Below are 20,603 nucleotides of genomic sequence, written 5' to 3'. Positions count from 1 at the left end.
GGATGTTATTTTGGTTATTCTGATTCCATTTTAACATTTTTGTTGCTTGGTTTAAGCCTCTCAGAGCCATTTGCAACTGAGCCCCTTATAAGCCACAGTAAACAAATAAATGATAAACAAATGTGTTCACATATGCTGTGGGGGAAGAAACCCAACTACAAGCATCATGCGGTGGTACAGATGTTTGCAGCAAGATTCTTCTCATCTGTTTTTCAAGAGCCAGGAGAACGAGGGGAAGGGGCAGAGGTCTCTGAAACTCCGCCCGCCTCAGAGAGGAGCAGGCCAGGCCCCAGGGGGTGCCCAAAGGAGCGAGATAAAACCTCATCTGAAGCAGCCTGTTACAGAATGCATGAAAACAGCACAGCACTCCTACTTTAATCATCGTATATCTGCCTGCGTGCATGCAATGTCTGCAGGCGTTCAAAGCACTTTGCATACAGATACAGCTGAAAACCTGGGAAGGCTTATGTGCACTCACAGATGTGGGGGGAGAGAAGGGGTCAGATTCAAACAAGGCCTTCCTGGGACATCTGGCAAAGGGGGATCTGAAGAGAGAGGCAGAAGCAATGCACCAGAGAGAGAATTCAGCTTCCCACATTCCCCATCTCTTGCCCTCACCTGTCCCTCTATCACCTGTTCTGCACTTTCTTATAGTTGAGCAAATCACATTTTTTTCTGCCGTAAAAAGCCAGTCCACTTGCCACGGGGCCCCTTCTCCAACTTCGGTCCCTCGCCATGGCAACAAGAATGAGGGCCTACTCAGCTCCACCAGCCAGAAGCCCATCTTCCCCATCAAAACCATGCATGCTATCAAAAACAATTGCCTCTTAGCAGCCCAAAAGCAGCAAAGCAAACACAGCTGCACAAACTGAGACCCCAGGTCTGTGGGGAGGCCCCCAAACTCCTCTTAAAATTGGCCATAAACTCATCTAGAGCACAACAGAAGAAATAAATTTGACATGTCACCCCTCGGATGCTACCCAGACACTAAATGCTGCCTGGGCCCAAAAGGGTTGGCATCTCTCTGGCATCAGCAAAATACTGGCAGTCTGGCAGGTCAAAAACTCACCGCAAAGAAATAAAAAGGTTTCTGCAAGATGGTGAAAAGGGGGAGCTACACGGCACAGAGAATGGGAACTAACGAGATCCTGCACACTTGTCTTCAGGGCAAGCGGGGAGGAGAGGCCCGGAGCCATTTGGAGCCTTGTCTCAAACTGGAGGGAGGCAACTGTTGGGGTTACTGGTGAGGAGTGCCATGTGAATGCACCAGCTGGCACATTTTGGAGCAGCAAAACCTTCAGTGCCCACTCAGAGGCATCCCTGGATGTCCCCAAAAAGCAACTGAAGCGTCACCAACCTGGGTCCCATCCCCAAGCTGGGCAAAAGCACCACAGGGAAGCGATGGGAATTCTGCCCCCCTTGCAAACCTGAGCTGATGAGAAGAGAGCCCAGATCAGTTCCTCCCTCCCTCGTCAGAGCCAAGATGTTGAGTACAGGCAGCAATGCAACCTGGTTTAATCTTCTGGGCCCAACAGGAAGGAGGCCCAAATGAAATGAAAGCTCTCCAGCCCTTGTATTCCTGCCAGACTCCATCCCAGAAGAATTTAGGGAGCACCACTGAATGAGCATGAATGCTCTCAACCTCTGATCACCCCCAAATTGCTCCCTGGGGAAAGCTTCCATCAGCTTCTCCACGCTGCACTACAGGGGTGGGGATTCTGTGTATGTCTAAGAGGTGGGTGGGCAGAGAGCAGCGGCCCCGTCCACCAAGGCTTTGCATACCCAGGGTCAGTAGGCAGCCTGTGGAAGGTGGCCCGGATCTGCAGTGCCAAAGTCAGGGCAGGAACTAGAAACACATTCAGACAGGTAGGAAGGTACGTGGGCAGTAGGAATGGCCTTCTGCGGGCAGTGTGAGTATACTGAATGGCCCCAAAAGTTGTGTTCAGATATTACTTTGTTACAGAACACTCAGTGCTTCAGGATACATTATTTTGAACCCTATTTCTGCTTTACCCATTTGTTTAGGAGACAACAGCATGACTGGGGAGAGGAATTATACCTTAAGGCACAAAGTGTTGCAAGTCTACCATCAACTGATGCAAAAAAGGACAAACAGCACAGCTTAAAAACTATGGAATTACAGCAACAAGCATCTGGTGTACTCTTGTCCCTGTTTATTTGCAGGCATTTAACATTTTAAAGCCACCCTTCATTTCCCAATTCTAGGACAACTTACAATAAATTAATGGGCCAGCCAGGGAGGTGCCTCCCTCCCACCCCTCGCCCTCACTAGGGTGTGGGTGTCTGCCCTGAACAGTCTGGGGAACCAAGCAGGACCTCCTGGTAAGGCAACATTCATGCCATCTGGTCCATGCAAAGATTCCAGGATGAGGCCACCCCAGTCTTGCAGTTCAACTGGGAAACTGATGGCCTGGGAGGGAATCTGAACCCAGCTCCTGTGGATTTAGGTCCACTTCCCGCTCCTCTGCGTTCCACTTCACAGGGAATCATTCCTCCAGGCCAGCCAGGCTAGTTTTTAATTTGGCCAGTGGGTTTTTGGCAAAATGAGGCCCCTGAAACCTGCCAGGCACTGAGCCCCACCACACACACTGCAAAATCTCTCCGCTTGCCCTTTCAGGCCAGGACAGGTTTTAGTTCCTCTCCTCATCTGGCGATATTAACCTTTTAAGACTAAGAGGGTCATCCAATCCTTTTTCTCCAGGGCGTAAGCTGTTGGCCGGAAGACCCACGGAAGGCATGCCCACAGGTTCCAGGCTGGCACGGCGGAGGAAAGTTTCCAGCTGCCTGTTGGAGGCGCCAAGGCCTGAGACGCTTTCCAAGTCAGAGTTAAGGGCAGATCTACTGCGGCCACACCTGCTCTACGAATCCTCAGAAAGTCTCGGGGGTGACAGACCCCAAAGCCCAGGCTTCTGCCACCATGGGACAGATGCTGCTGCTCCGAGGGCCACTGCCCTCCAGGAAGGATGGATCCAGCCTGGGGGGGCCCTGTAGCTCACTCCTCCAACATTTCCTTTCTCGGGAAATGCCAGAGGTGACGAGTTGCTAACAGCTTAGGCCTCTCCCCCACGATGCAATGCCCACAGTTGAATCTCTGGGTAGAGAGAGGATTAGGCAGTAATCTTGCCAAGACGGGACCTAAGATAACTGCTAAAGCCAGGCTGTCCACTCAGTAATCCCCAGCAGCTGCCCTCCCCACACGTCCGGCTAGCAACGCCCCCCTCCGACCTGGGCAGTTACTCTGCAGTTGCACTGAGTAGGTGAAGGGGGATGTTCCCCGTCTACCCTATGGGGAGCAGGGAGATCCACCAGGACCGCAACCTGCGGGCATCTTCTGTGCCCGAGAAGGGCCAGCCACCTGCACGGGAGCAGCTGCGCTCCTGAAACCCGACTCTCACGGCTGGCGAGCCACAGACTGTCTGCTCTATCGGTACCAAAACAGCCAAAGGAAGAGGGGAATGAGGCTGGCTTGGCCCCAGCCAGGGCAGGCCACCCGTTTCCATGGAGGACGATGGAACCTGGGCTCAGTCAGGGCTCCGAAGAACGCCCCAGCCTGCCAAGTATTTTCCGTGCTTTTCGCAGCTCCCAGAAACAGTGCAAAGATGTATTTATTTAATAAGGCTGCTCGACTGGATCTAATATATTCCTCTGGGTGGTGAATCTCAGTAAAACAACAAACAAAAGGCAACCCAAACTGAACAGAAAAATAACATGAAACTCAATTATCAAACCACAATCCACCCCTAACACGCCCACATAGCTGAGGCTGGGAATAATGAACACTCCCACTCCCCACAGGATGGGCTCGGTTATCCACCTGATCCAGCGCACGGAAGGGAGGCCGGGTCTGCCCAGCTCTATGGAAAGCCAAGAGAGCCAGAGCTGTCCCAATCTTGGAGTGGGCTTCTTCTCATGGGGAAGGGGCACCAACGGAGGAGACACCTCCTAGGGTCCCGTGACGTGACAAAGCCTCAGAGGAGATCTGGGACGTGCCACCCTGTGCGAGGGGAATGGACAGAACGGCGAGAGAGAGGCAGTCCTGCAAATCACCCCTCCCCGGGCCTCCAGAGCTTTACAGGTGATGACCAGCACCTTGAATTTCCACCCAGAAGACTCCCAGGAGCCAGTGCAGCTCACGGAGCAGAAGTGTTCCATGGGCAGACCATGGAGCACACATCGCTACCTGTAAGGCTGCATTCCGGGCCAGCTGCAGCACCTGGAAGGCCTTCAAGGGTAGCCTTGTTTGCGGAAATCCAACCTGGAGGTGATCAAGGCATGAGTGATTGTGAGCAACGCCTCCTGAACCAGGCACAGGTGCAACTGGGGCACAAGATGCAGCTGTGCAAAGGCCACCCCCTGCTCTTCAAGCAGGAGCTGAGAGTCCAGGAGGACCCCCAAATCCTCCTGGACTCTCAGCTGTGTGGGGAGAGCAACCCCCCCCCCCAAACCAAGGATGGAAGTTCTCCAGATCAGGATCCTGAGGGGTCTGAGACCCACAGCCACGTAGTCTTGCTGGGATCGAGACCAAACCTGCTCCTCCCCACGTCCCCCAGACACGGGGAAAGCACCAGGGGGGCATCACCTGCTTGGCCAGGGCAGAGACGCGCAACCCTGCACGCTGATGACACCAAACCCTGCGATGTTAAACAGAAGGAGAGAAAGAGCGGAGCTCTGAGGCATGCTGCAGGCAGGGGCCTCCCCCCCGCCCCACGGGAACCAGCCCTGGGGAAGGGAGGAGCCACTGCCACGCCGTGCCTCCCGCTCCCAGTCCTGGTCCCCTGAGCCAGTCCAGGATACTGTGGCCGGCAGCACTCAAGACCTCCGAGAGGGTCACGAGGGCCAGGACGGACAGACCGCCCCCGCCACGGATCATCAGAAAGGGTCTGGATAATCCAGCTCAGAGCGGATCCCAGTGGCCTTGCGGGTGCTTCCCAGTCCCTCCCTACCCTGGAGCAACCAGGTCACCTTAAATAAGGCTGCTGGCCAGCAGCCCAAAGGTACCATAAGAGCAGATAAACATATTTTGCCGTTCTTATTGGCATAAAGTAATCTTTAACGAAAGCTCTTAGCCGTGCTTGGTCAGATTTGCCCCTCACCTTCTGCCAGCAGCACTCTAGATGTCTTTCCTGGTATTTCAAGTCCTGGAGCAACTCCCAAAACGAGGGGGCTCTCTAGGATCAGTAAGCAGCACGAATCCAGACAGGTGCAATGCGATCCAAGGCCCTGTCTCTCACTCATTCCAAGCAGCTGCTAAGGGCTCGGCTGGGCTTCGCACCAGGACCTCAAGGACAGCCCCAAGCCCCTTCTGAAATCCTACAGGGTCCAGCAGACATTTGGGGTGGACCTATCGAAGAGGACCTTCCTACCTGCAGCAGAGGGGGCAGCCACAGAGAAAGGAAGCATCTGTCTATGACAAGGGACTGATAGTAACACCTCCCAATTCCAGATAGGGCCTCTGCCCCCAAATAAAAGCCAGATTTGGGATGTGAAACTCCCCCCCCCACCCGTGGGCTTTAGGGCCTTTGATGCCTGGATCAAATCCATGAACTCCCAAGCCAAGTAATATTCTGTCCCCAAGGAAGGCAGGTTGAAACCCACAAAGATCGTAAGCTGAGCCATTGCTCCACTACCAACCCAGCCGTGGCATCCCGCAGCTCAGGTAGGGAAGCAGCTATGCAGTAGGAGGCAAGTCCAGTGGCAGCCAACCCATCTGATCCCAATTTCATGAAGAGGGTCTCACATCCAGTTATCTGCAGAACAGCCCCACCCCCCCAAGCCACCAGCATCTCTTGGCTGAGCAAAGCCCCTCTCCCGCACTGCCCGAAGACTGAGACTGATGCTGCACCTGAAACCTGGCTGGGCACATTTCCGAGGGACACACACACACACACCTCGGTGCCCAGCCAGCGCTCAGGGGCACACGCTCGGCTGCCACTCTCATCAATCCTGAACGAAGCTGGCCTCATTTCAGGCTAACCTGCCGTTAAGAGCAACAGCTGGGGACCAGGCCCACCGAAGATCCAACGACTGGGCAAACAGGGAGAGTCTGGGATGCCGGAGCATGGGACCCACACGAGTCACCGAGGCCACATTCTCCTAGAGCAGCCTGTCTCCTAGAGCACCCCACACTCCTGCCATGTCTCCCCACAGCCATCTCCACCCGGATGTTGTCACCTGCCCTGAACCCTCCCACAGTCAGTGGGTCCATCCAATCTCTTCTCGGCTGACGGGCCACCTATGAGGGATGCTTCTGTCCTGCATTCATGTCCCAGCCCTGGGCTAACAGCCCCCCTTCGCCCACAATCACACACCCACACCACTCCTTCATTACCCCAGCTCTTGCCAGTCTGATCATGGTAAGAAATCCCAAATGCTCCTGTCCCCCAACAACACCTCTGCAAACCAAGGACAGCATTCACTGAGCAGCAACTGCCATGGCACGCGCACATGCACACGCGCACACACACACACAAACACAGAGGCCTGAACCTTGTTCCTGCTACCAAGGACTCCCTTCCCATGGAGCAAAATATTATTCAGCCCCAACAAAAGTTTTCCCTGCTTTAAAAAAAAGAAAAGATTCAGTCTTTGAATAACTGGGATGTTTTCAACTCTTCTCTCTTCTCCCCTCCCCACCTGCCTTGCAGATCCCCTTCTTTCAATATGGAACAGGAACCACGGAAATCGCTGGCCCCGTTGAAAAGATCTCTGTAGCAAGAGCACAAGACTTGAGCCACGGGGCCCGAATCTTGTCTCTGCCGGGAGATGCTCAGCCTCTCTCAGGCTCGGCCTCCCATCTGCGGGACAAGAATTTGCACCCTTGTCCCATCAGAACAGGTACTGTAAAGCCAGGGTCCTCCCTGGGGCACCCAGAGGCATCAGTCTGCTCACAGACACCTCTTTGGTGCCCCAGGCTTCCTGCAGCACTCTACTTTTTACAGGTAGTCCTCGCTTAACAGCCATTCATTTAGTAATGGTTCGGACTTAGGATGGTGCTGAAAAAAACGACTTATGACCAGTCCTTACACTTCTGACCGCCCCAGCATCCCTGCGGTCACATGATCATGATTTGGGCACTTGGCAACAGGTTTGCATTTATGACCATCACAGCATCCTATGGTCACGTGATTGCCATTTTTGACCTTCCCAGCCAGCTTCTGGCAAGCAAAAACAATGGGGAACCACGTGATTCACTTAATGACCACACGGTTTCCTTAACACCCACGGTGATTTGCTTAACAACCACTGCAAAAAAAGGTCATAAAATCAAGTCAGATTTGCTTAATGACTGCTTTGCTTAGCAACCAATTGTGGTTGTTAAGTGAGGACTACCTTTACATTTATACACACACACACTCACACACACACACACACACAGATCACACCCCTTCATTTCCAAGTACACCCTCAACAGATTGTGCCCTTTGCACAGTCTGAAAATAGGCCATCTAGAGAAGTCAGGGGTAGTGGGCATCATTGTGGCTATAAGAAACGGAGGAACATGTAAAGTTAATATAAAACCACAACCATCCTGAACTCAAAACTCCCCGTTTCAATAATTCTGGAAGTACACGTACTCAAAACAACCCCAAAATTGTTAAAACATCCTATTCCACAGTAAAAGCAGATATTTCACACTCGAAACGGGGCCTTTCAAGGCTGAATTTGGCACTTGGACACAAAACAGCTCAAATGCAAAATATTCTGCACCCTCCTACTCTAAATCACTGCAGAACGCTGAGAAATATTATCAAGAAAGTTTAGTCAGTCAGTCACGAGGGTTTTGATTGACGGATTCAATCGCATACATTTGCACATGAATGCAGCCTTCCTTCTAAAAATGACAGTCCTTTTTTAACGCTTCATACTTACATTACAGAAATACTGTCATCTGAGGAAAAATGTCACCAAGAATAAAGGGATGGTACCTCATCCCGAGCACATCCCCACAGATTTTCAAGTCAGTATTTGGAAAGGAAGCCATCAGGAAAGTGAAAGCGCTCGCAGAAAAAGTCAGCGTTTCTGTTCTGCTGCCCAGGAAACACCCCAAACGGGTCCACAAGATCACCAGAAGTCAGGCTTAACCTGAAGGAGAGTTCACTTACATTTCAAAAAAATAAATATATATGTATATTTGTACATGTACAGCCGGCTGATTAACTGGAGCCCCTTATTATTAAGTTTATTTAGAAGATTTGTAATGGCGTAAAACCGATTAATAGCTGCAGCCATCTAACACGAAAGAGCCGCGGGCTGCAGCCGCTCCTCGACCCATCCGTGGTTTGCAGTGCCTGAGCATCTCTTTCCATGAATTACGCTCTGGGAGGGGAGCACAGGCCACGTGCAGGTGCAGTCCCTCTGACTCAGGGGCATCTTTTTCTCCGCTTTCTTCCCAGAAGCCCACAGGGGGAGGAGGTGCCCGCTCTCTCTCCACCGCCAGGGAACAGACTGAGTGGTGCGGCTGATTGAATACCAGCGTTTGTCTTTTCTTCCCAAGGGCTCTCCTGGTGGTCTCCCATCCCAAGCCCCTGCCCCTGCCCTTTCAACTAGCAGCTACAGTTGTAATCAAAATTATTCAACCCCCTTTGCTAGATGTCCACATGTCCGCCTGGTGGGCACCCTGGCCCTCTAGGAGAGGGCAGATCCTGCCGACTGCGCGACAGAGCTCAGCCTCCCATGGAAGTCCCTCACTCACCGTGTTGCACTGGGTCTCCAGAAGATCCGGGCAAGCACGGAGGGTGGCCATTTAAAGAGCAGCACCAACGCCCAGAAGTCAACTCAGAAAACTGCGTGTGTGTCTGTGTGTTATTCAGCCAGATCGGCTTGTACTTAATAAACTGCAGCACGCTATGGGACCAAGCTAATTTTCCAAAGGGTCTTTCAGATTGGTCGCTGATCCCTCTCTGCTAAGATGCCCTGAAGTCACATCTCCCCATAACTGCATTCCTCATCTCTGAACAGGCTAGACCCATTTTGGGTTGAGCTTCAGCTTATGGGTGCTCCTCCAGTCCAGGGGCTGCCTCAGACCCTGATTCAGAAGTCAGAAAAGCCCGGAGGGTGGACTAGGCCCAAGCCTCCGTAGCCCGTCGTCTGCATCAGACACACACCCGAGGCAGGTGAGCTTCACTGCTTAAATCCACGCCGAGCAGAGGAACCCTATCCTTACCTGTCCGTGCATTAGGTTTTCAAAAGAAATTCCAATTTCTATGTCTGTCACGGCAAGAACAGGAGAAAATCCTTCTCCATCCACTTTCTGCACCACATACAATTCTATATTAACTCTCTCATGTCCCCCTTTCTTTCTGCCATGAAGCCCCAAATACCAACTCTTTGACATTAACTAAAAAGAAAAGGGAAAGCTGGGCAACATGTGAATATTTATGACATTCCTACCTACATCCATAAATAACATCACAAAGTTTTTTTTTAAGAAGACTTCAAAGAGATCCCTAAGATGCCTTGTGATGCCATTTCCAAAAAATAAAGCAATAATCACTTCCTGCAAATTCCTCCAAGTTGGAGTGGAAGCGCTGCCAGACCACGTGTCGAGAGAGGCAGTCCGTCCAGAAGGGCACCGCGGTGGATAGTACTGAAAACCACAGAAGTTCAGACCGGTCGCTCCCCATTTCTCTCCTGAGAACAACCGCTCTACAGGGCAGCCAAGGCTGCTTCCATCCCCAGATTGGGCCAAACAGATCATGCCTAAAATCATTCAGGAATAAGCTCATAATGCATCAAAAAGTACCCTAAAATTTTAACCCAAGTCCATGGGGGGGGGGCCACCCTCTCAAATAATCTCTACTGTCTGGAATAGGTCTACTAGATAGCATTGTCTGGGTTCATACAACAAGCTGGACTAAGGTCAACTGAGGGTTGGGTAACTTGTGACTTGTGGTTCAGCAGGTTGTGGGAAGCCAACTTTTCCTTCACATGAACTGGACCGTGGACTATGGCTTGTATGGCCATAGCATGTTATGCAAAAACACAGGAACTGTGGCTGATTCACCTGAGTTTAAGGTTTACAAGCAGAGCCACCGCAAAGATGTAATGGAGGCAGAGAAATATCCTTTGCCAACGTCACTGCTGCGAAGTGGCCTCATAACAAGCCCTCCGCTGCACTTCGCCATTTCCACTCCAGTCACTCTCTGAGTTGTTTCAGCTCCACGGGAGACCAAGGGTGTGATCTGGATCTCATGGAGGAGAGTCAGCACTGGCTTGGAAGCAGTCGCATTTGCTTCTCAGGTCAACTTGGCATCTGTTTCTCCTCTAATGCCAGGGCAGGATTAATCCCTCTCCCCACCCCGGGACGATCCGTGAATCCTTGAAAACCCCACAACTGCAAGCCTAGGGTCTACTCATTTACCTCAAGGCAGAAACATGGTTACCTAACCACCCTATCACCTTCCCCACCCAGAGATTCCAGAAGACTTCAGGAAATGCTCATTTAACTATTGGTTTCAGTAGATCTAATCCAGCATTAGGAGGGTTCCCAGTAAAGTAGGACATGAAGCTGGAAGAACAGTGAGCCCAGACTGTATCAGTCATGACAGAAAGCAGTCTCAAGTGAAGCAAATGGAAACTGGTTCCTTGATCTCTGGCCTTTATCCTACATTTGGATGGATGGATGGATGGATGGATGGAGGATCCATCCCCAGGAACTCTGAGAAAGAAGATGAAGCCCTGAAGATCTGTTTCCAAGCTAGATGAGCAGAGCAGGAATGGCTTCGCAGTCCATACCCCTGAGCATCGCCCTACTCCGTGGTCCAGCAACCTGGCAGAGCAGAAGAGAAAGCTTCACCTTGCCCATGCAATTCCAAAGGCCACTTTAGCACACCCAAGCTGTTTGCCTGCATCGATCTGTGGGAAGAAAAGCTGCATCGCAGACCACCTCTGAGCTGAGCGCTTCATGGTTTCCAAGCATCAGCAGAAGCCAGACTGCCTCGCCGAGAAAGTTCTTCCTGGCTGAGGTCCAACCGCTAAACTGCACGAGCAGCCAAATGAGAACACGACAATAGCCAGGGACTCAGAGGGCCGAAATGCACAAGTCACCAGCTGGAAAAAGGACAGCTGGAAAGCAGCCATCGGATCTAGAATTAGCAGGAAAGTACAAATAGTCCTCACTTAACGACCACAGTAGGGACCAGAAAATGGGTTTGTGGTGCAGTCGTTAAGTGAGTCACCACATGACTGGACCCAATTTTAAGATCATTTTTACAACGGTCATTAAGCGAATCCAGCTTCCCCAATAGACACTTTTTGCTCGAAACTGGCAAAAAAGGTCGCAAATCGCGATCACGTGACTGCAGGACACTGCAACTAGTCGTAAATGTGAGCTAGCTGCCAAGTGCCCAAATTGCAACCATGTGACTGCGGGGGTGGTGTGACATTTTGCAAAGGACATAAGTGTGATTACAGGTCATAAAGCATTTTTTCAGAGGCCGTTGTAACTTCGGACTGTCGTTAAATTAACAGTTGTTAAGTGAGGACTACCTGTATCCAGGACCCCTGGAAATGAGTCTGGGTGGGTCTTCAAGAGGTCTAACCCTTCAAGTCATAGAGCCTTGTGATCCCTAAATGCAGACACATTCCCACCCAGCTGGTCCTCTGTGCACTTCAGGCCACCACAAGCCCACCAGACCAAGGCTCTGCCTGGCTTTCATCCCCTTGCTGCACCCCCAGTAAAGTGGAGGCTTCAGCCAAAGGGCAGAGGCCTCCATTAATCAGTTAAGATCAATTAAAGACACAGACATTTGTCGGCTCTACAAATAAACCCACTTCATGCAACTGACCTGCCGGTTCCTTTCATCCGTAATCCTCTGGATCTGGATCTTTTTCCTCCCCATCTTCTCACGATATGGGGTGACTCAATCTTTTTTAATTTCAAAAAAATTAAAAAAGAAAAACTTTTGTTTTTCAAAGTGTTATCATCCAAAAAAACTTCTTTCTTTAAAAAAAAGTAGAAAAAAATTAAGAAGGCAAAAACAGAAGGGTAAATTTCTTCAGTTCATGATATTCCACTTGGTATAAATCCAGACAGGGGAGTTGTAAAAAAAGAAAGAAAGAAGGAAGGAAGGAACCCTGCAAGAAAAAAGAGGAGGGGAGAAGGAGTTAAAAGCATGGCTTCCAGAATATCGCTGGGTTCGGGATGGTCCATAGGGCCCAACCAGCAGGGACCACGAAGGTCCGTGACCCGGATCTCTTTCCCCTTTTAATTCCTTTAAAACGAGCCGGGGATCCACACCCCCCTGGGGAAAACAGTGTGGGCACACTTCACCGCTTCTTCCCCATGACAGTCCTGGGGCTAACATGCCCCAACAGCTTTCTATTGCTACTTCTCAACAGGCTTTCCCAATGCTCGCTCGGATGCTGCTTTTCATTGACTCTCCCTAGAAATGTGACAATTTCATTCTGACTTCCCCTTCTCAAGGACCCTGCTCTGTGAAATTGACAGCAAAAGTGGCACTGCCTGCCTAAACAAATCCACTTTCAAGCCTGTCTGGAAAATCCAGCCCCTCTGCCGTGACCCCGAGTGCACAGACTATTATTTTCGTACAGGGGGCTGCAAGGCAACCTCCCACCCCACCACAAATTGCCCTCCTCCCCACCTGCCCTCTGCAGAAAACCACTGGGTGCCTCCCCATCCAAGTGATGAGGAAGGGCACCTTGGAGACCAGGCTGGGCCAGGAAGAGTCCCACAGCTCCTCAAGGTCTCTCACTTGGCAAAAACGCAGTCTCCATCAAGGCAGGCTCAACCTGGTTTTCTTCCAGGACTTTTTTTTGACTTCTCCGTCTGGGACTTTCTCCCATCCCAGTTCTAAACCCTGCTCAATTTTTTTGAGGTCAGCCAAGGTCAGCTTAGGGCAACACACCATGTTCAGAAATGCAGAAAGATGCGTGCCCCCCAAAAAAGGATCAAATCAGGACTAGGTTACCACATGGAGTTTTCAGACAGAGGCTGGATAGTCGTCTATTGGGGATAGTGTAGTGAATCCTGTGTGCAGGGGGTTGGACTTGATGACCTCTTGAGTCCCTTCCAACTCTATGATTCTAGGGAGGACAGAGGAGGCCTCTGACACCGGGGACAGCCAGCGATGCAACTGACTGGGGACCCCCATCCCTTTTCTCCTCCCCAGGAAGGAGGAGTGGGAAGTGGAAGAAAAGTTTCCACTCAAAACACTTTTAAACCCCAGAACAGCACAACAGGAAATGCAGACTGTACACACCTGGCCTGCGCAGGCACAAAAGAGCCACAACCAACAATCAATTCGTGGTTTGTCATTCTTTAAAAACAGCCATTTCCCACATCTGCACTTGGCGTTCTGAAAGAACGAGAGGTGTGGTGCTGCAGCACCCTTTGGGCCCGGGAGGGCATAGGTCAAATCCCCTGCTGCCCCCAAGCCCAAGCCTCTTCCTTCCCCTCTGCATGGGGGTCCCTGCACCAGCAGACCCTTGCCCGCAGGGGCCCGGTGCCTTGCACCCTGAACACCAGAGGGTTCCAGAAGGACCCCCACCCCAACCATACCTGGCAATTTGCTGTTCCACCACCCTTCCTAAAAAGCCAGCGCACTTGGCTCTCCATTCTTTCCTTCCGTGCCATTACTGGTCCCGGCAGCCGAGATGGGACCTCTGGTAGCCCCCCACAAGCATCCAAATTCACTAGCTATGAGTTGCGCTTGTCTCCCAGCCAAAGAGAGTGCCGGCCCCAAAGCACCCTGCCTCGTTGGGCCAACCTCCCCCCATCTCCTCCTTGCCCCGAATTCAGAAAAACTGTCTGCCCACCCCCAGCAAGTGTGGGACAGTCAAGCGGTGCCTTGCACAGCCCATCTGAGGTCTATGGAAGGCAAACTGTCCTGGGAGACGAGCCCCACCCAGAGAGGGCCCCCGCCTCCCCCAAACAGCGGCTGGAGTAAACCAGCAGGGGAGTTTCCTTGCTGCACCTGGCTGGGGGCTGCGGTGCGTGTGAAGTCCCCGTCAAGCCGCAGACCACCTGTGCCGCACCTGACCCCTCCGGCAGGGCCTTCGTGCAGCAGATGCCGAGAGGTGCTTTTGTGCCCAGGCTCTCTGGGGAATCGCTGGCAGCCTGAGGGGTGAGCCAGACAAGGCAGCTGGAAGGAGGCTGCCACCCAGAGCTTGGCCAGGCAGGGCCTTCCTCCTGGCCGAGGCAGCTGCCAGCCATTTGCAAGAGATGTGAACTTGCAACGGAGCCTCCATCTCCGAGCCAGCAAGGTGATCTGGCAGCAGGAAGGTGGCCCTCCCCAGCAGAAAGTGGAAGACGACATCTTAGGAGCACTGGGGTGTTGCCTGGAGGAGCCTGAGGGACACCGGCAGCCATGGGGCTCTGCGGCCGTTTCTGCACTGGCTGGAGACAGCAGACCCTCCCCCAGCAACCAGCTTCTTTAATTGGGGGGGGGGTTGCTGCCCTCATGAAACACCCACTCCTGTTTGTGCACAATCAAGAACTAAGGGAACAGCTGCCAGTTGCACCCAAAGCCCCCAGCAGTAGCTGTACCACCTTCCACAGTGCCCAGCCAACCTTGAAAGGTGGCACTTGAGGAGCTAGCAAGATGCCACCCTACCCTTCAACTCAGCCCTTCTGCAAACCCCAAGAAGTGGCTGATGCCGAGCAAGGTCCACACGTTCATTAGTAGCTATAGGTAGTCCTCACTTAACAACCAAAATTGAGACCGCCATTCTGGTTGCTAAGCAAAGCAGTCATTAAGCCAATTTTATGACCTTTTTTGCAGTGGTCATTTTCAGGGCCAGTCCAAGAACGATGAAGAATCAATCCAGCCAAACTTCAGTTCTTTATTTGCTCACTCCGTATAGACAGAATCTTGCCAGACTAAAGCAACTGTACCTATCCTAAGGGGGAATAACCTGGGAAGGCTGTAGGGCGGGGCTGTTCTGAACCTCTTAGTCTTCCCACGTTCCATCTCTGGACTCTGTTTTCTCTTGTCTTGCTCCCCTCCTTGGAATGTGCTCCCTCCTTGCTGAGAACCAGCAGCATTACTAAAGTCCATCACAGTCATTAAGTGAACCACCACGGGCATTAAGCAAACCACATGGTTCCCCATTGATTTTGCTTGCCAGAAACTGGCCGGGGAGGGTGAAAATGGTGATCACATGACCACGGGATGCTGCGATGGCCATAAATGCAAACCGGATGTCAAGCACCCAAATCATGATCACGTTACTGCGGGGACTCTGCAAACAGTTGTGTGAGCACCGGTTGTAAGTCATTTTTTCTGGCACCGTTGTAATTTGCCGTTAAGTGGAGCGATTGTTACGGGAAACATCATGTGACCACCCCTGGTTTTACAACATTTTTTATGGTGGTCATTAAGTCACACGGTTCTCCGATGATTTTGCTTATCAGAAGCCGGCTGGGAAGGTCGCAAATGGCGATCACGTGACCCCAGGATGCTGCAACCGTCGTAAATACATGCCAATTGCCAAGCGCTTGAATTTTGATCACATGACTGCAGGGACACTGCAACGGTTGTGAGGACCAGTCGCAAGTCGCTTTTTCCAGTGCTGTCATAACTTCGAATGGTCACTAAACAAATGGTTGTAAGTTGAGGACTACTTGTAGAAAGATGCAATTCTCCCACAATGCCTCATTCGTACAAAATGCCTGACTACACCAGAATGTGGTTGGAGAGCCTACAATTTCACATGTTCTGGGAAAACCAGTGAAGTCTGTTTGCTAAGCACATGCCAGCTGAAGTATGAGGTCCTGGTGCACACCAGCCTCATAAGGTAATTCAGCTACATTGGCTCCCTATTGCTGAAGTGGGCACCAGGGCTGCCAGGTGAGGAAGCTCAGGCCAAAATAAGGGTGGAAGCAGGGGCTTCGCTCGGCTGCAAAAGCAGGAGGCCCTCACACCGTGGGTCTGGAGCAGAGCGGGCAGGTCTGCAGGATGGAAGGGCAAGTGGCGTTATGGAATGGGTACGGCTAGAGGAACGTTTCCATGGAAGAGGAAAACAAATTGGCCAGGACAGGTGGGCAGGCAGGCAGTGGGATGGAGGGAGCTCTTTCCAAAAACGAGGGCAGGCATCCTCAGGTAGGCATCCTCAGGCATTTCAGAGGGGAAGAGTGTGGTGCTGCTTGTGAAGGCAGGTAGAAAGCACAGCCTATTTTGCAAGGAGGGATCCAGGCTGGCAAGGAGCTGCCCAGGAGGGCAGGTGGACAGATGGTGGGTGGGTAGCAACTGGGAAGGATATTTTCCTTGCGCTCCCACTGGCCATCAAGCCCACTCCAAGTGCCTTTGGGTGCAGTTTCCTGCCCTGCAGCTTCAACAGAGGGCAGGCAGCTTCCCCTGCAACCAGGGAACGGCCCCTTTGCCACCTGCCAGGGAGAGCCACATCTCCATCCCAGCCTGCAGCGTCTCTCTAGAATCTGTGGAGAGACAGGGCAAATGGAGGAACATCAGGCAGCCAGGATGCCCGGATACAGAGGGAATGGTCTCCATGGCAACTATCACCATGCAACGCAGTTAGAGGTTTTTCCCCTCTCCAAAACCCTTCCCCCCCTGCAAGCTTGCTAGGTAAACAGAGGACAGGAATGGCCGCCATTTGCAGCAAACGGGCTGGAAAGCGGCAGGGCCGGCGGGCTTCGTCAACCCGGAGTTAACGGCTGCATCGCTACCTTCTCTGGGCCTGGGAGGATTCAGTTGCCCGAGCAAGCCGAGCATCATGTATTTGGGGGCACAAGTCCCAATAGCCTTGATTCTCATTTTTAAAAAAATCCCTTAACAACGCAAAGATAGGTTTGAGGGCCACAGAACCTCAAAAGGCAAGGAAATCAGTCCAAGGTATGCAAATCATAAAGTGCAGGCACATCTGAATTCATACAAGTGGATAAACCAGAACTTGGTTGCAGAAATCCAGACAATTCCAATGTGTTTGGCAACTTACAATTTTGCAAATCTGTCTTTGTGTATCTCATCGCTGTAATTTTGGAATTGTCTCTTTCATTGCAAAACTGTAAGTTGCCTTTAATGCACACACCATTGGGGAAATAATAGCACCAACATGCACTGTGTATTATTTTGCCATGAATAAGTAAGAGTCTCCCACCAGGGTCATTCAGTTCTGTTGCTGGATTAAAATAAACAAATTTACAATAGCAATTAAACTTCCCCAAGCTTCTCATGGGATTTTGTTAAACCCTATGGACCAGGTAATATTGATTATATTATATATTATATTATATTATATTATATTATATTATATTATATTATATTATATATATTATATATATTATATTATATTATAATAATTTACCAATCATCTTAGTTTTAAGCCTTTAAAGCTGATAGAAAATGACCAGTCAGGAATATATTTCATGCATATATTCTTAGCACCAGAAAGAGCCAAGAAAGGGACCTTGTATTCATTTGTATTTTTTTAAAACTCACTTTTCAACGTAAAGAGACAGGGACTAAGTCTGAAATCAACTGACTTGAATTTACTTTAGCTCATTAAGCTAAAGATGGGTTGGGGGAGGTGGGGGATTTTGTGTCTGTTTTAGAGCTGGCCATCCTGTTAAGCCCCACCAGGCTTTATTTGTTCGGCTGTGAATGTGAACATCCCATTTGCGGATTCTTAACACAAAACGTGGTGTGGAACCAACCAATCAATTTGTGGGCAAGGGGGACAGTGATGTTCAGGGGCCCAATCCTGCCCTCTGCACTCCCCCGTCCACAATAAGAAAAAAAATTATAAGAATATATCCTTTAATTGTTATATATCCATAATTAATCAGTTAAAAATTAATATTTTAACTGATTAATTATGGATATATAACAATTAAAGGATAAAAGAAAATATTTTTAACTGATTAATTTTGACCCACAGCCCTAACAACTCCAAAACCAGTGAAGAGTAACCACAAAAAGAGACAACCCCTGCCCACCTCGAGCATCAGCAGGATTATAGTCCATTTTACGCTGTTTCCTCCACACATCTTAAAGTGGCCAAGGTTGGGAAACACGACATAGAGCATCATAAGAAATGTTAATTGTAATGTTTTTTTGAAAGTTTAAATAAATATGTTTTTTTTTAAATGCGGGAAACCCCCCCCAAAGGCAGAACCCAAATCAGGCCCAGGTTCTAATTCCCAAATTAAGCCCCGTCACGCTCTTTGCTCAGCCGGGACCGTGACTCCCTTTACCCACTGCCCGCAGCCATCCTTGGTTGGAGCTGACAGGAGTCGAAATCCAGAACATCTGGAGAGCACCAGACTGTCTCCTTAGTGACAGCAGCAGTCCCTGCCAGCTCCAATTCTCCCCAACAGCCCCCCCTCCGCTGCAAATGGAGAAACAGAGAAGGACTAGCTCCATCCCGTGCAAACATGACACAACCCCTCCCCACCTCCCACCCAAAAATCTTCTGCCCAAGAATAATTACCCAGCAATTAGCCAGCGTGGCAATTACATAAAAGCAGGTGCTTGTTGGCTCCCTGCCTTGCAATTTACGCCCAATTCCCAACCAATTGCTCCCAATCGAAAGACGAAGAGAGGGAGAAAGAAGGTCAGTGGAAGTCCTAAAAGGATTAGGGATACTTGGTCAGGTTGGATGGCTGTGAGTTGCTCTCGCCCAGTCTGTTCATTTAGCTTATGACTGTATGAATCCAGAAATAGGTTAATGTATTAACCAGGTTAAGCTTGTGGTGCAAAGCTGTCCAAAAAGTGTGGAAAGGGAAGGGAACAGAAGTGTTGATATCTTGCAGTGCAATTGTGAACAATCCTGCAAGATTGTCCAGTCAATCTAAACTCAGATCGTGGAGACAAAGTTTCATCCAAGCCCCAGTACTGTGGTTCTCCAGATCTCAAATGAGGAACACGTTCCACACATGGTGATCCACGATCCCAGTCTGGCTCACCCACAGGCAGGGTTGCTACCATGATCCAGGGCAATCCTTTTCCTCTAATCTGCAGGTTGAAGGGACGACTGGTTGCACAACCTTCAGGCTTACCGGTCAAGCCCCACGACCTGCAAACACCCATCAAAGTCACCCTGCTATGAACAGGCATATTCCACCAGCAAGCAGCACCCCTGCTAGAGGGATGGATGGGTGGACGCCATCTGGGCCCCAGAGGAATTTAGAAGAGGGAGATCTCTGACTCTCTCACCCTCTTATTTACATCTCTCTAGATGAATGATAGAAATATCCCTGATCCCAACTTGAGCATCCTCTAGAGCAGAGTTTCTCAACCTTGGCAACTTCAAGATGTGTGGACTTCAACTCCCAGAATTCCCCAGCTAGCCTTCCAAGCCTTGCTGGAGAATTCTGGGAGTTGAAGTCCACACATCTTGAAGTTGCCAAGGTTTTGAAATACCGCTCTAGAGAAAGCCAGGTGCCACCTACAGCTCTACGTGCCAAGGTCCCTGCCAACTCTACAGCATTAGCAAGCACAGGGCCCAACACAGGGAGGGACCAGGGCAATCCTTAATGGACAACTCGCAAAGCAGAGGGACGGTCCTCTCTCTCCTCTTTCTCTGCTTCCCAGGCCAGACAAAACCTCTGACCAGAGGGCTGCTATGGCCCTAGATGTGACCTTGCCGATTCCTCACAGTTCCCCTCTTTTCAAGAGACACTCGTGATCTTTCTTTCTTTTGGCCTCCTGTTTTTTGGGGGAGAAGAGGAACCCCTAGCCAGTTTTTATGTTCCCAAATGCTCCATCGCTGAAAACTGATTTCCAACACTGCAAATTCTGGCTCTAAATTAGATGTGAAATGGCTCTGGAAGAAATCAACATTGATTTTACCAAAAAAGGTGGGGAAGACAATCTAAAAGGCCTGTCCTTGAACCGAGTCATCAAACCCACACCGACTACAGGGGAAGAGAGGCGGGGAGGGAGGGAAACAATTTTCACCTGATTCATTGCACAAGTATACCTTTGTCACAAGACGGCTTTTACACCACTATAACTCACCCTCATGCCAACATTTTAGACTTCTTACGAAGAGACAGTGACCCCTGATCCTCTTCCTTACTCCTTCCTGAATCTTTCCCAGCCCTTTTCAAATAGCTCTATTTTGAGACAACCGCAGAGTCAAAGCTACTCAACGCCTACTTGGGTCTGCCTCCAAGAAAAAGCGGGAGGAAAGGGCGGGATGGAAGCTTGAGACGGGTGCAAGCATGGTCAGGGAAGATCTCTTCATACTCCATTCAGCAAGCTTACATCTCCAGGGCCAGCTAAATTCCATGCTAGGATACTGAAGGAACTCGTGGGCAGTGTCATGAGTACAGATGGTGAGTAGGAGGGGGCCCCTATCCAGGGGGGAAAACACATGCGCAGTTTAGAGGCTTTGAACTGTCCTTCAAAGGAACTCAGAAGAGAACCGCTTTGAGTTTGAGGGTTTGTCTGTCTGGGTTTCCCACGCTCCTTCAGTTTGGTAGGATTTTCTGTCTACTGGAGCAGTTAATAAACACTAGAGACTAATTTCTTGTCTCAGCGTGGTTTTTTGCTTAGGTCAGGACAGGCAGTCTGCTGACCAAATCTTTACACCTTGTATCTTTGAGGAACCCTGTAGTTGGAATGCAGAAGGCTGGAGGATCCAGCAAACTACAGAGCAAT

General features: G+C 50.5%; 1 protein-coding gene across 4 annotated transcripts in view; it reads right to left on the bottom strand.

Moving 5' to 3' along the window:
- The window catches only part of MEF2D (myocyte enhancer factor 2D), a 98,487-nt gene that overhangs the window by 33,985 nt on the left and 43,899 nt on the right, over positions 1-20,603 (bottom strand). For 3 of the 4 annotated variants that reach the window (XM_063316751.1, XM_063316753.1, XM_063316754.1), the window contains exon 2: positions 11,808-12,096. In XM_063316751.1, the coding sequence (XP_063172821.1) occupies positions 11,808-11,861 (54 nt within the window). In that variant the 5' untranslated portion in view covers positions 11,862-12,096. Of the gene's footprint in view, positions 1-11,807; positions 12,163-20,603 lie in introns of those variants that run through there. The other variant, XM_063316752.1, reaches the window with a different exon arrangement.

This window comes from Candoia aspera, chromosome 17 (assembly GCF_035149785.1).
Source record: "Candoia aspera isolate rCanAsp1 chromosome 17, rCanAsp1.hap2, whole genome shotgun sequence".
Taxonomy (NCBI): domain Eukaryota; kingdom Metazoa; phylum Chordata; class Lepidosauria; order Squamata; family Boidae; genus Candoia; species Candoia aspera.
This window is presented reverse-complemented; position numbering and strand designations above follow the sequence as displayed.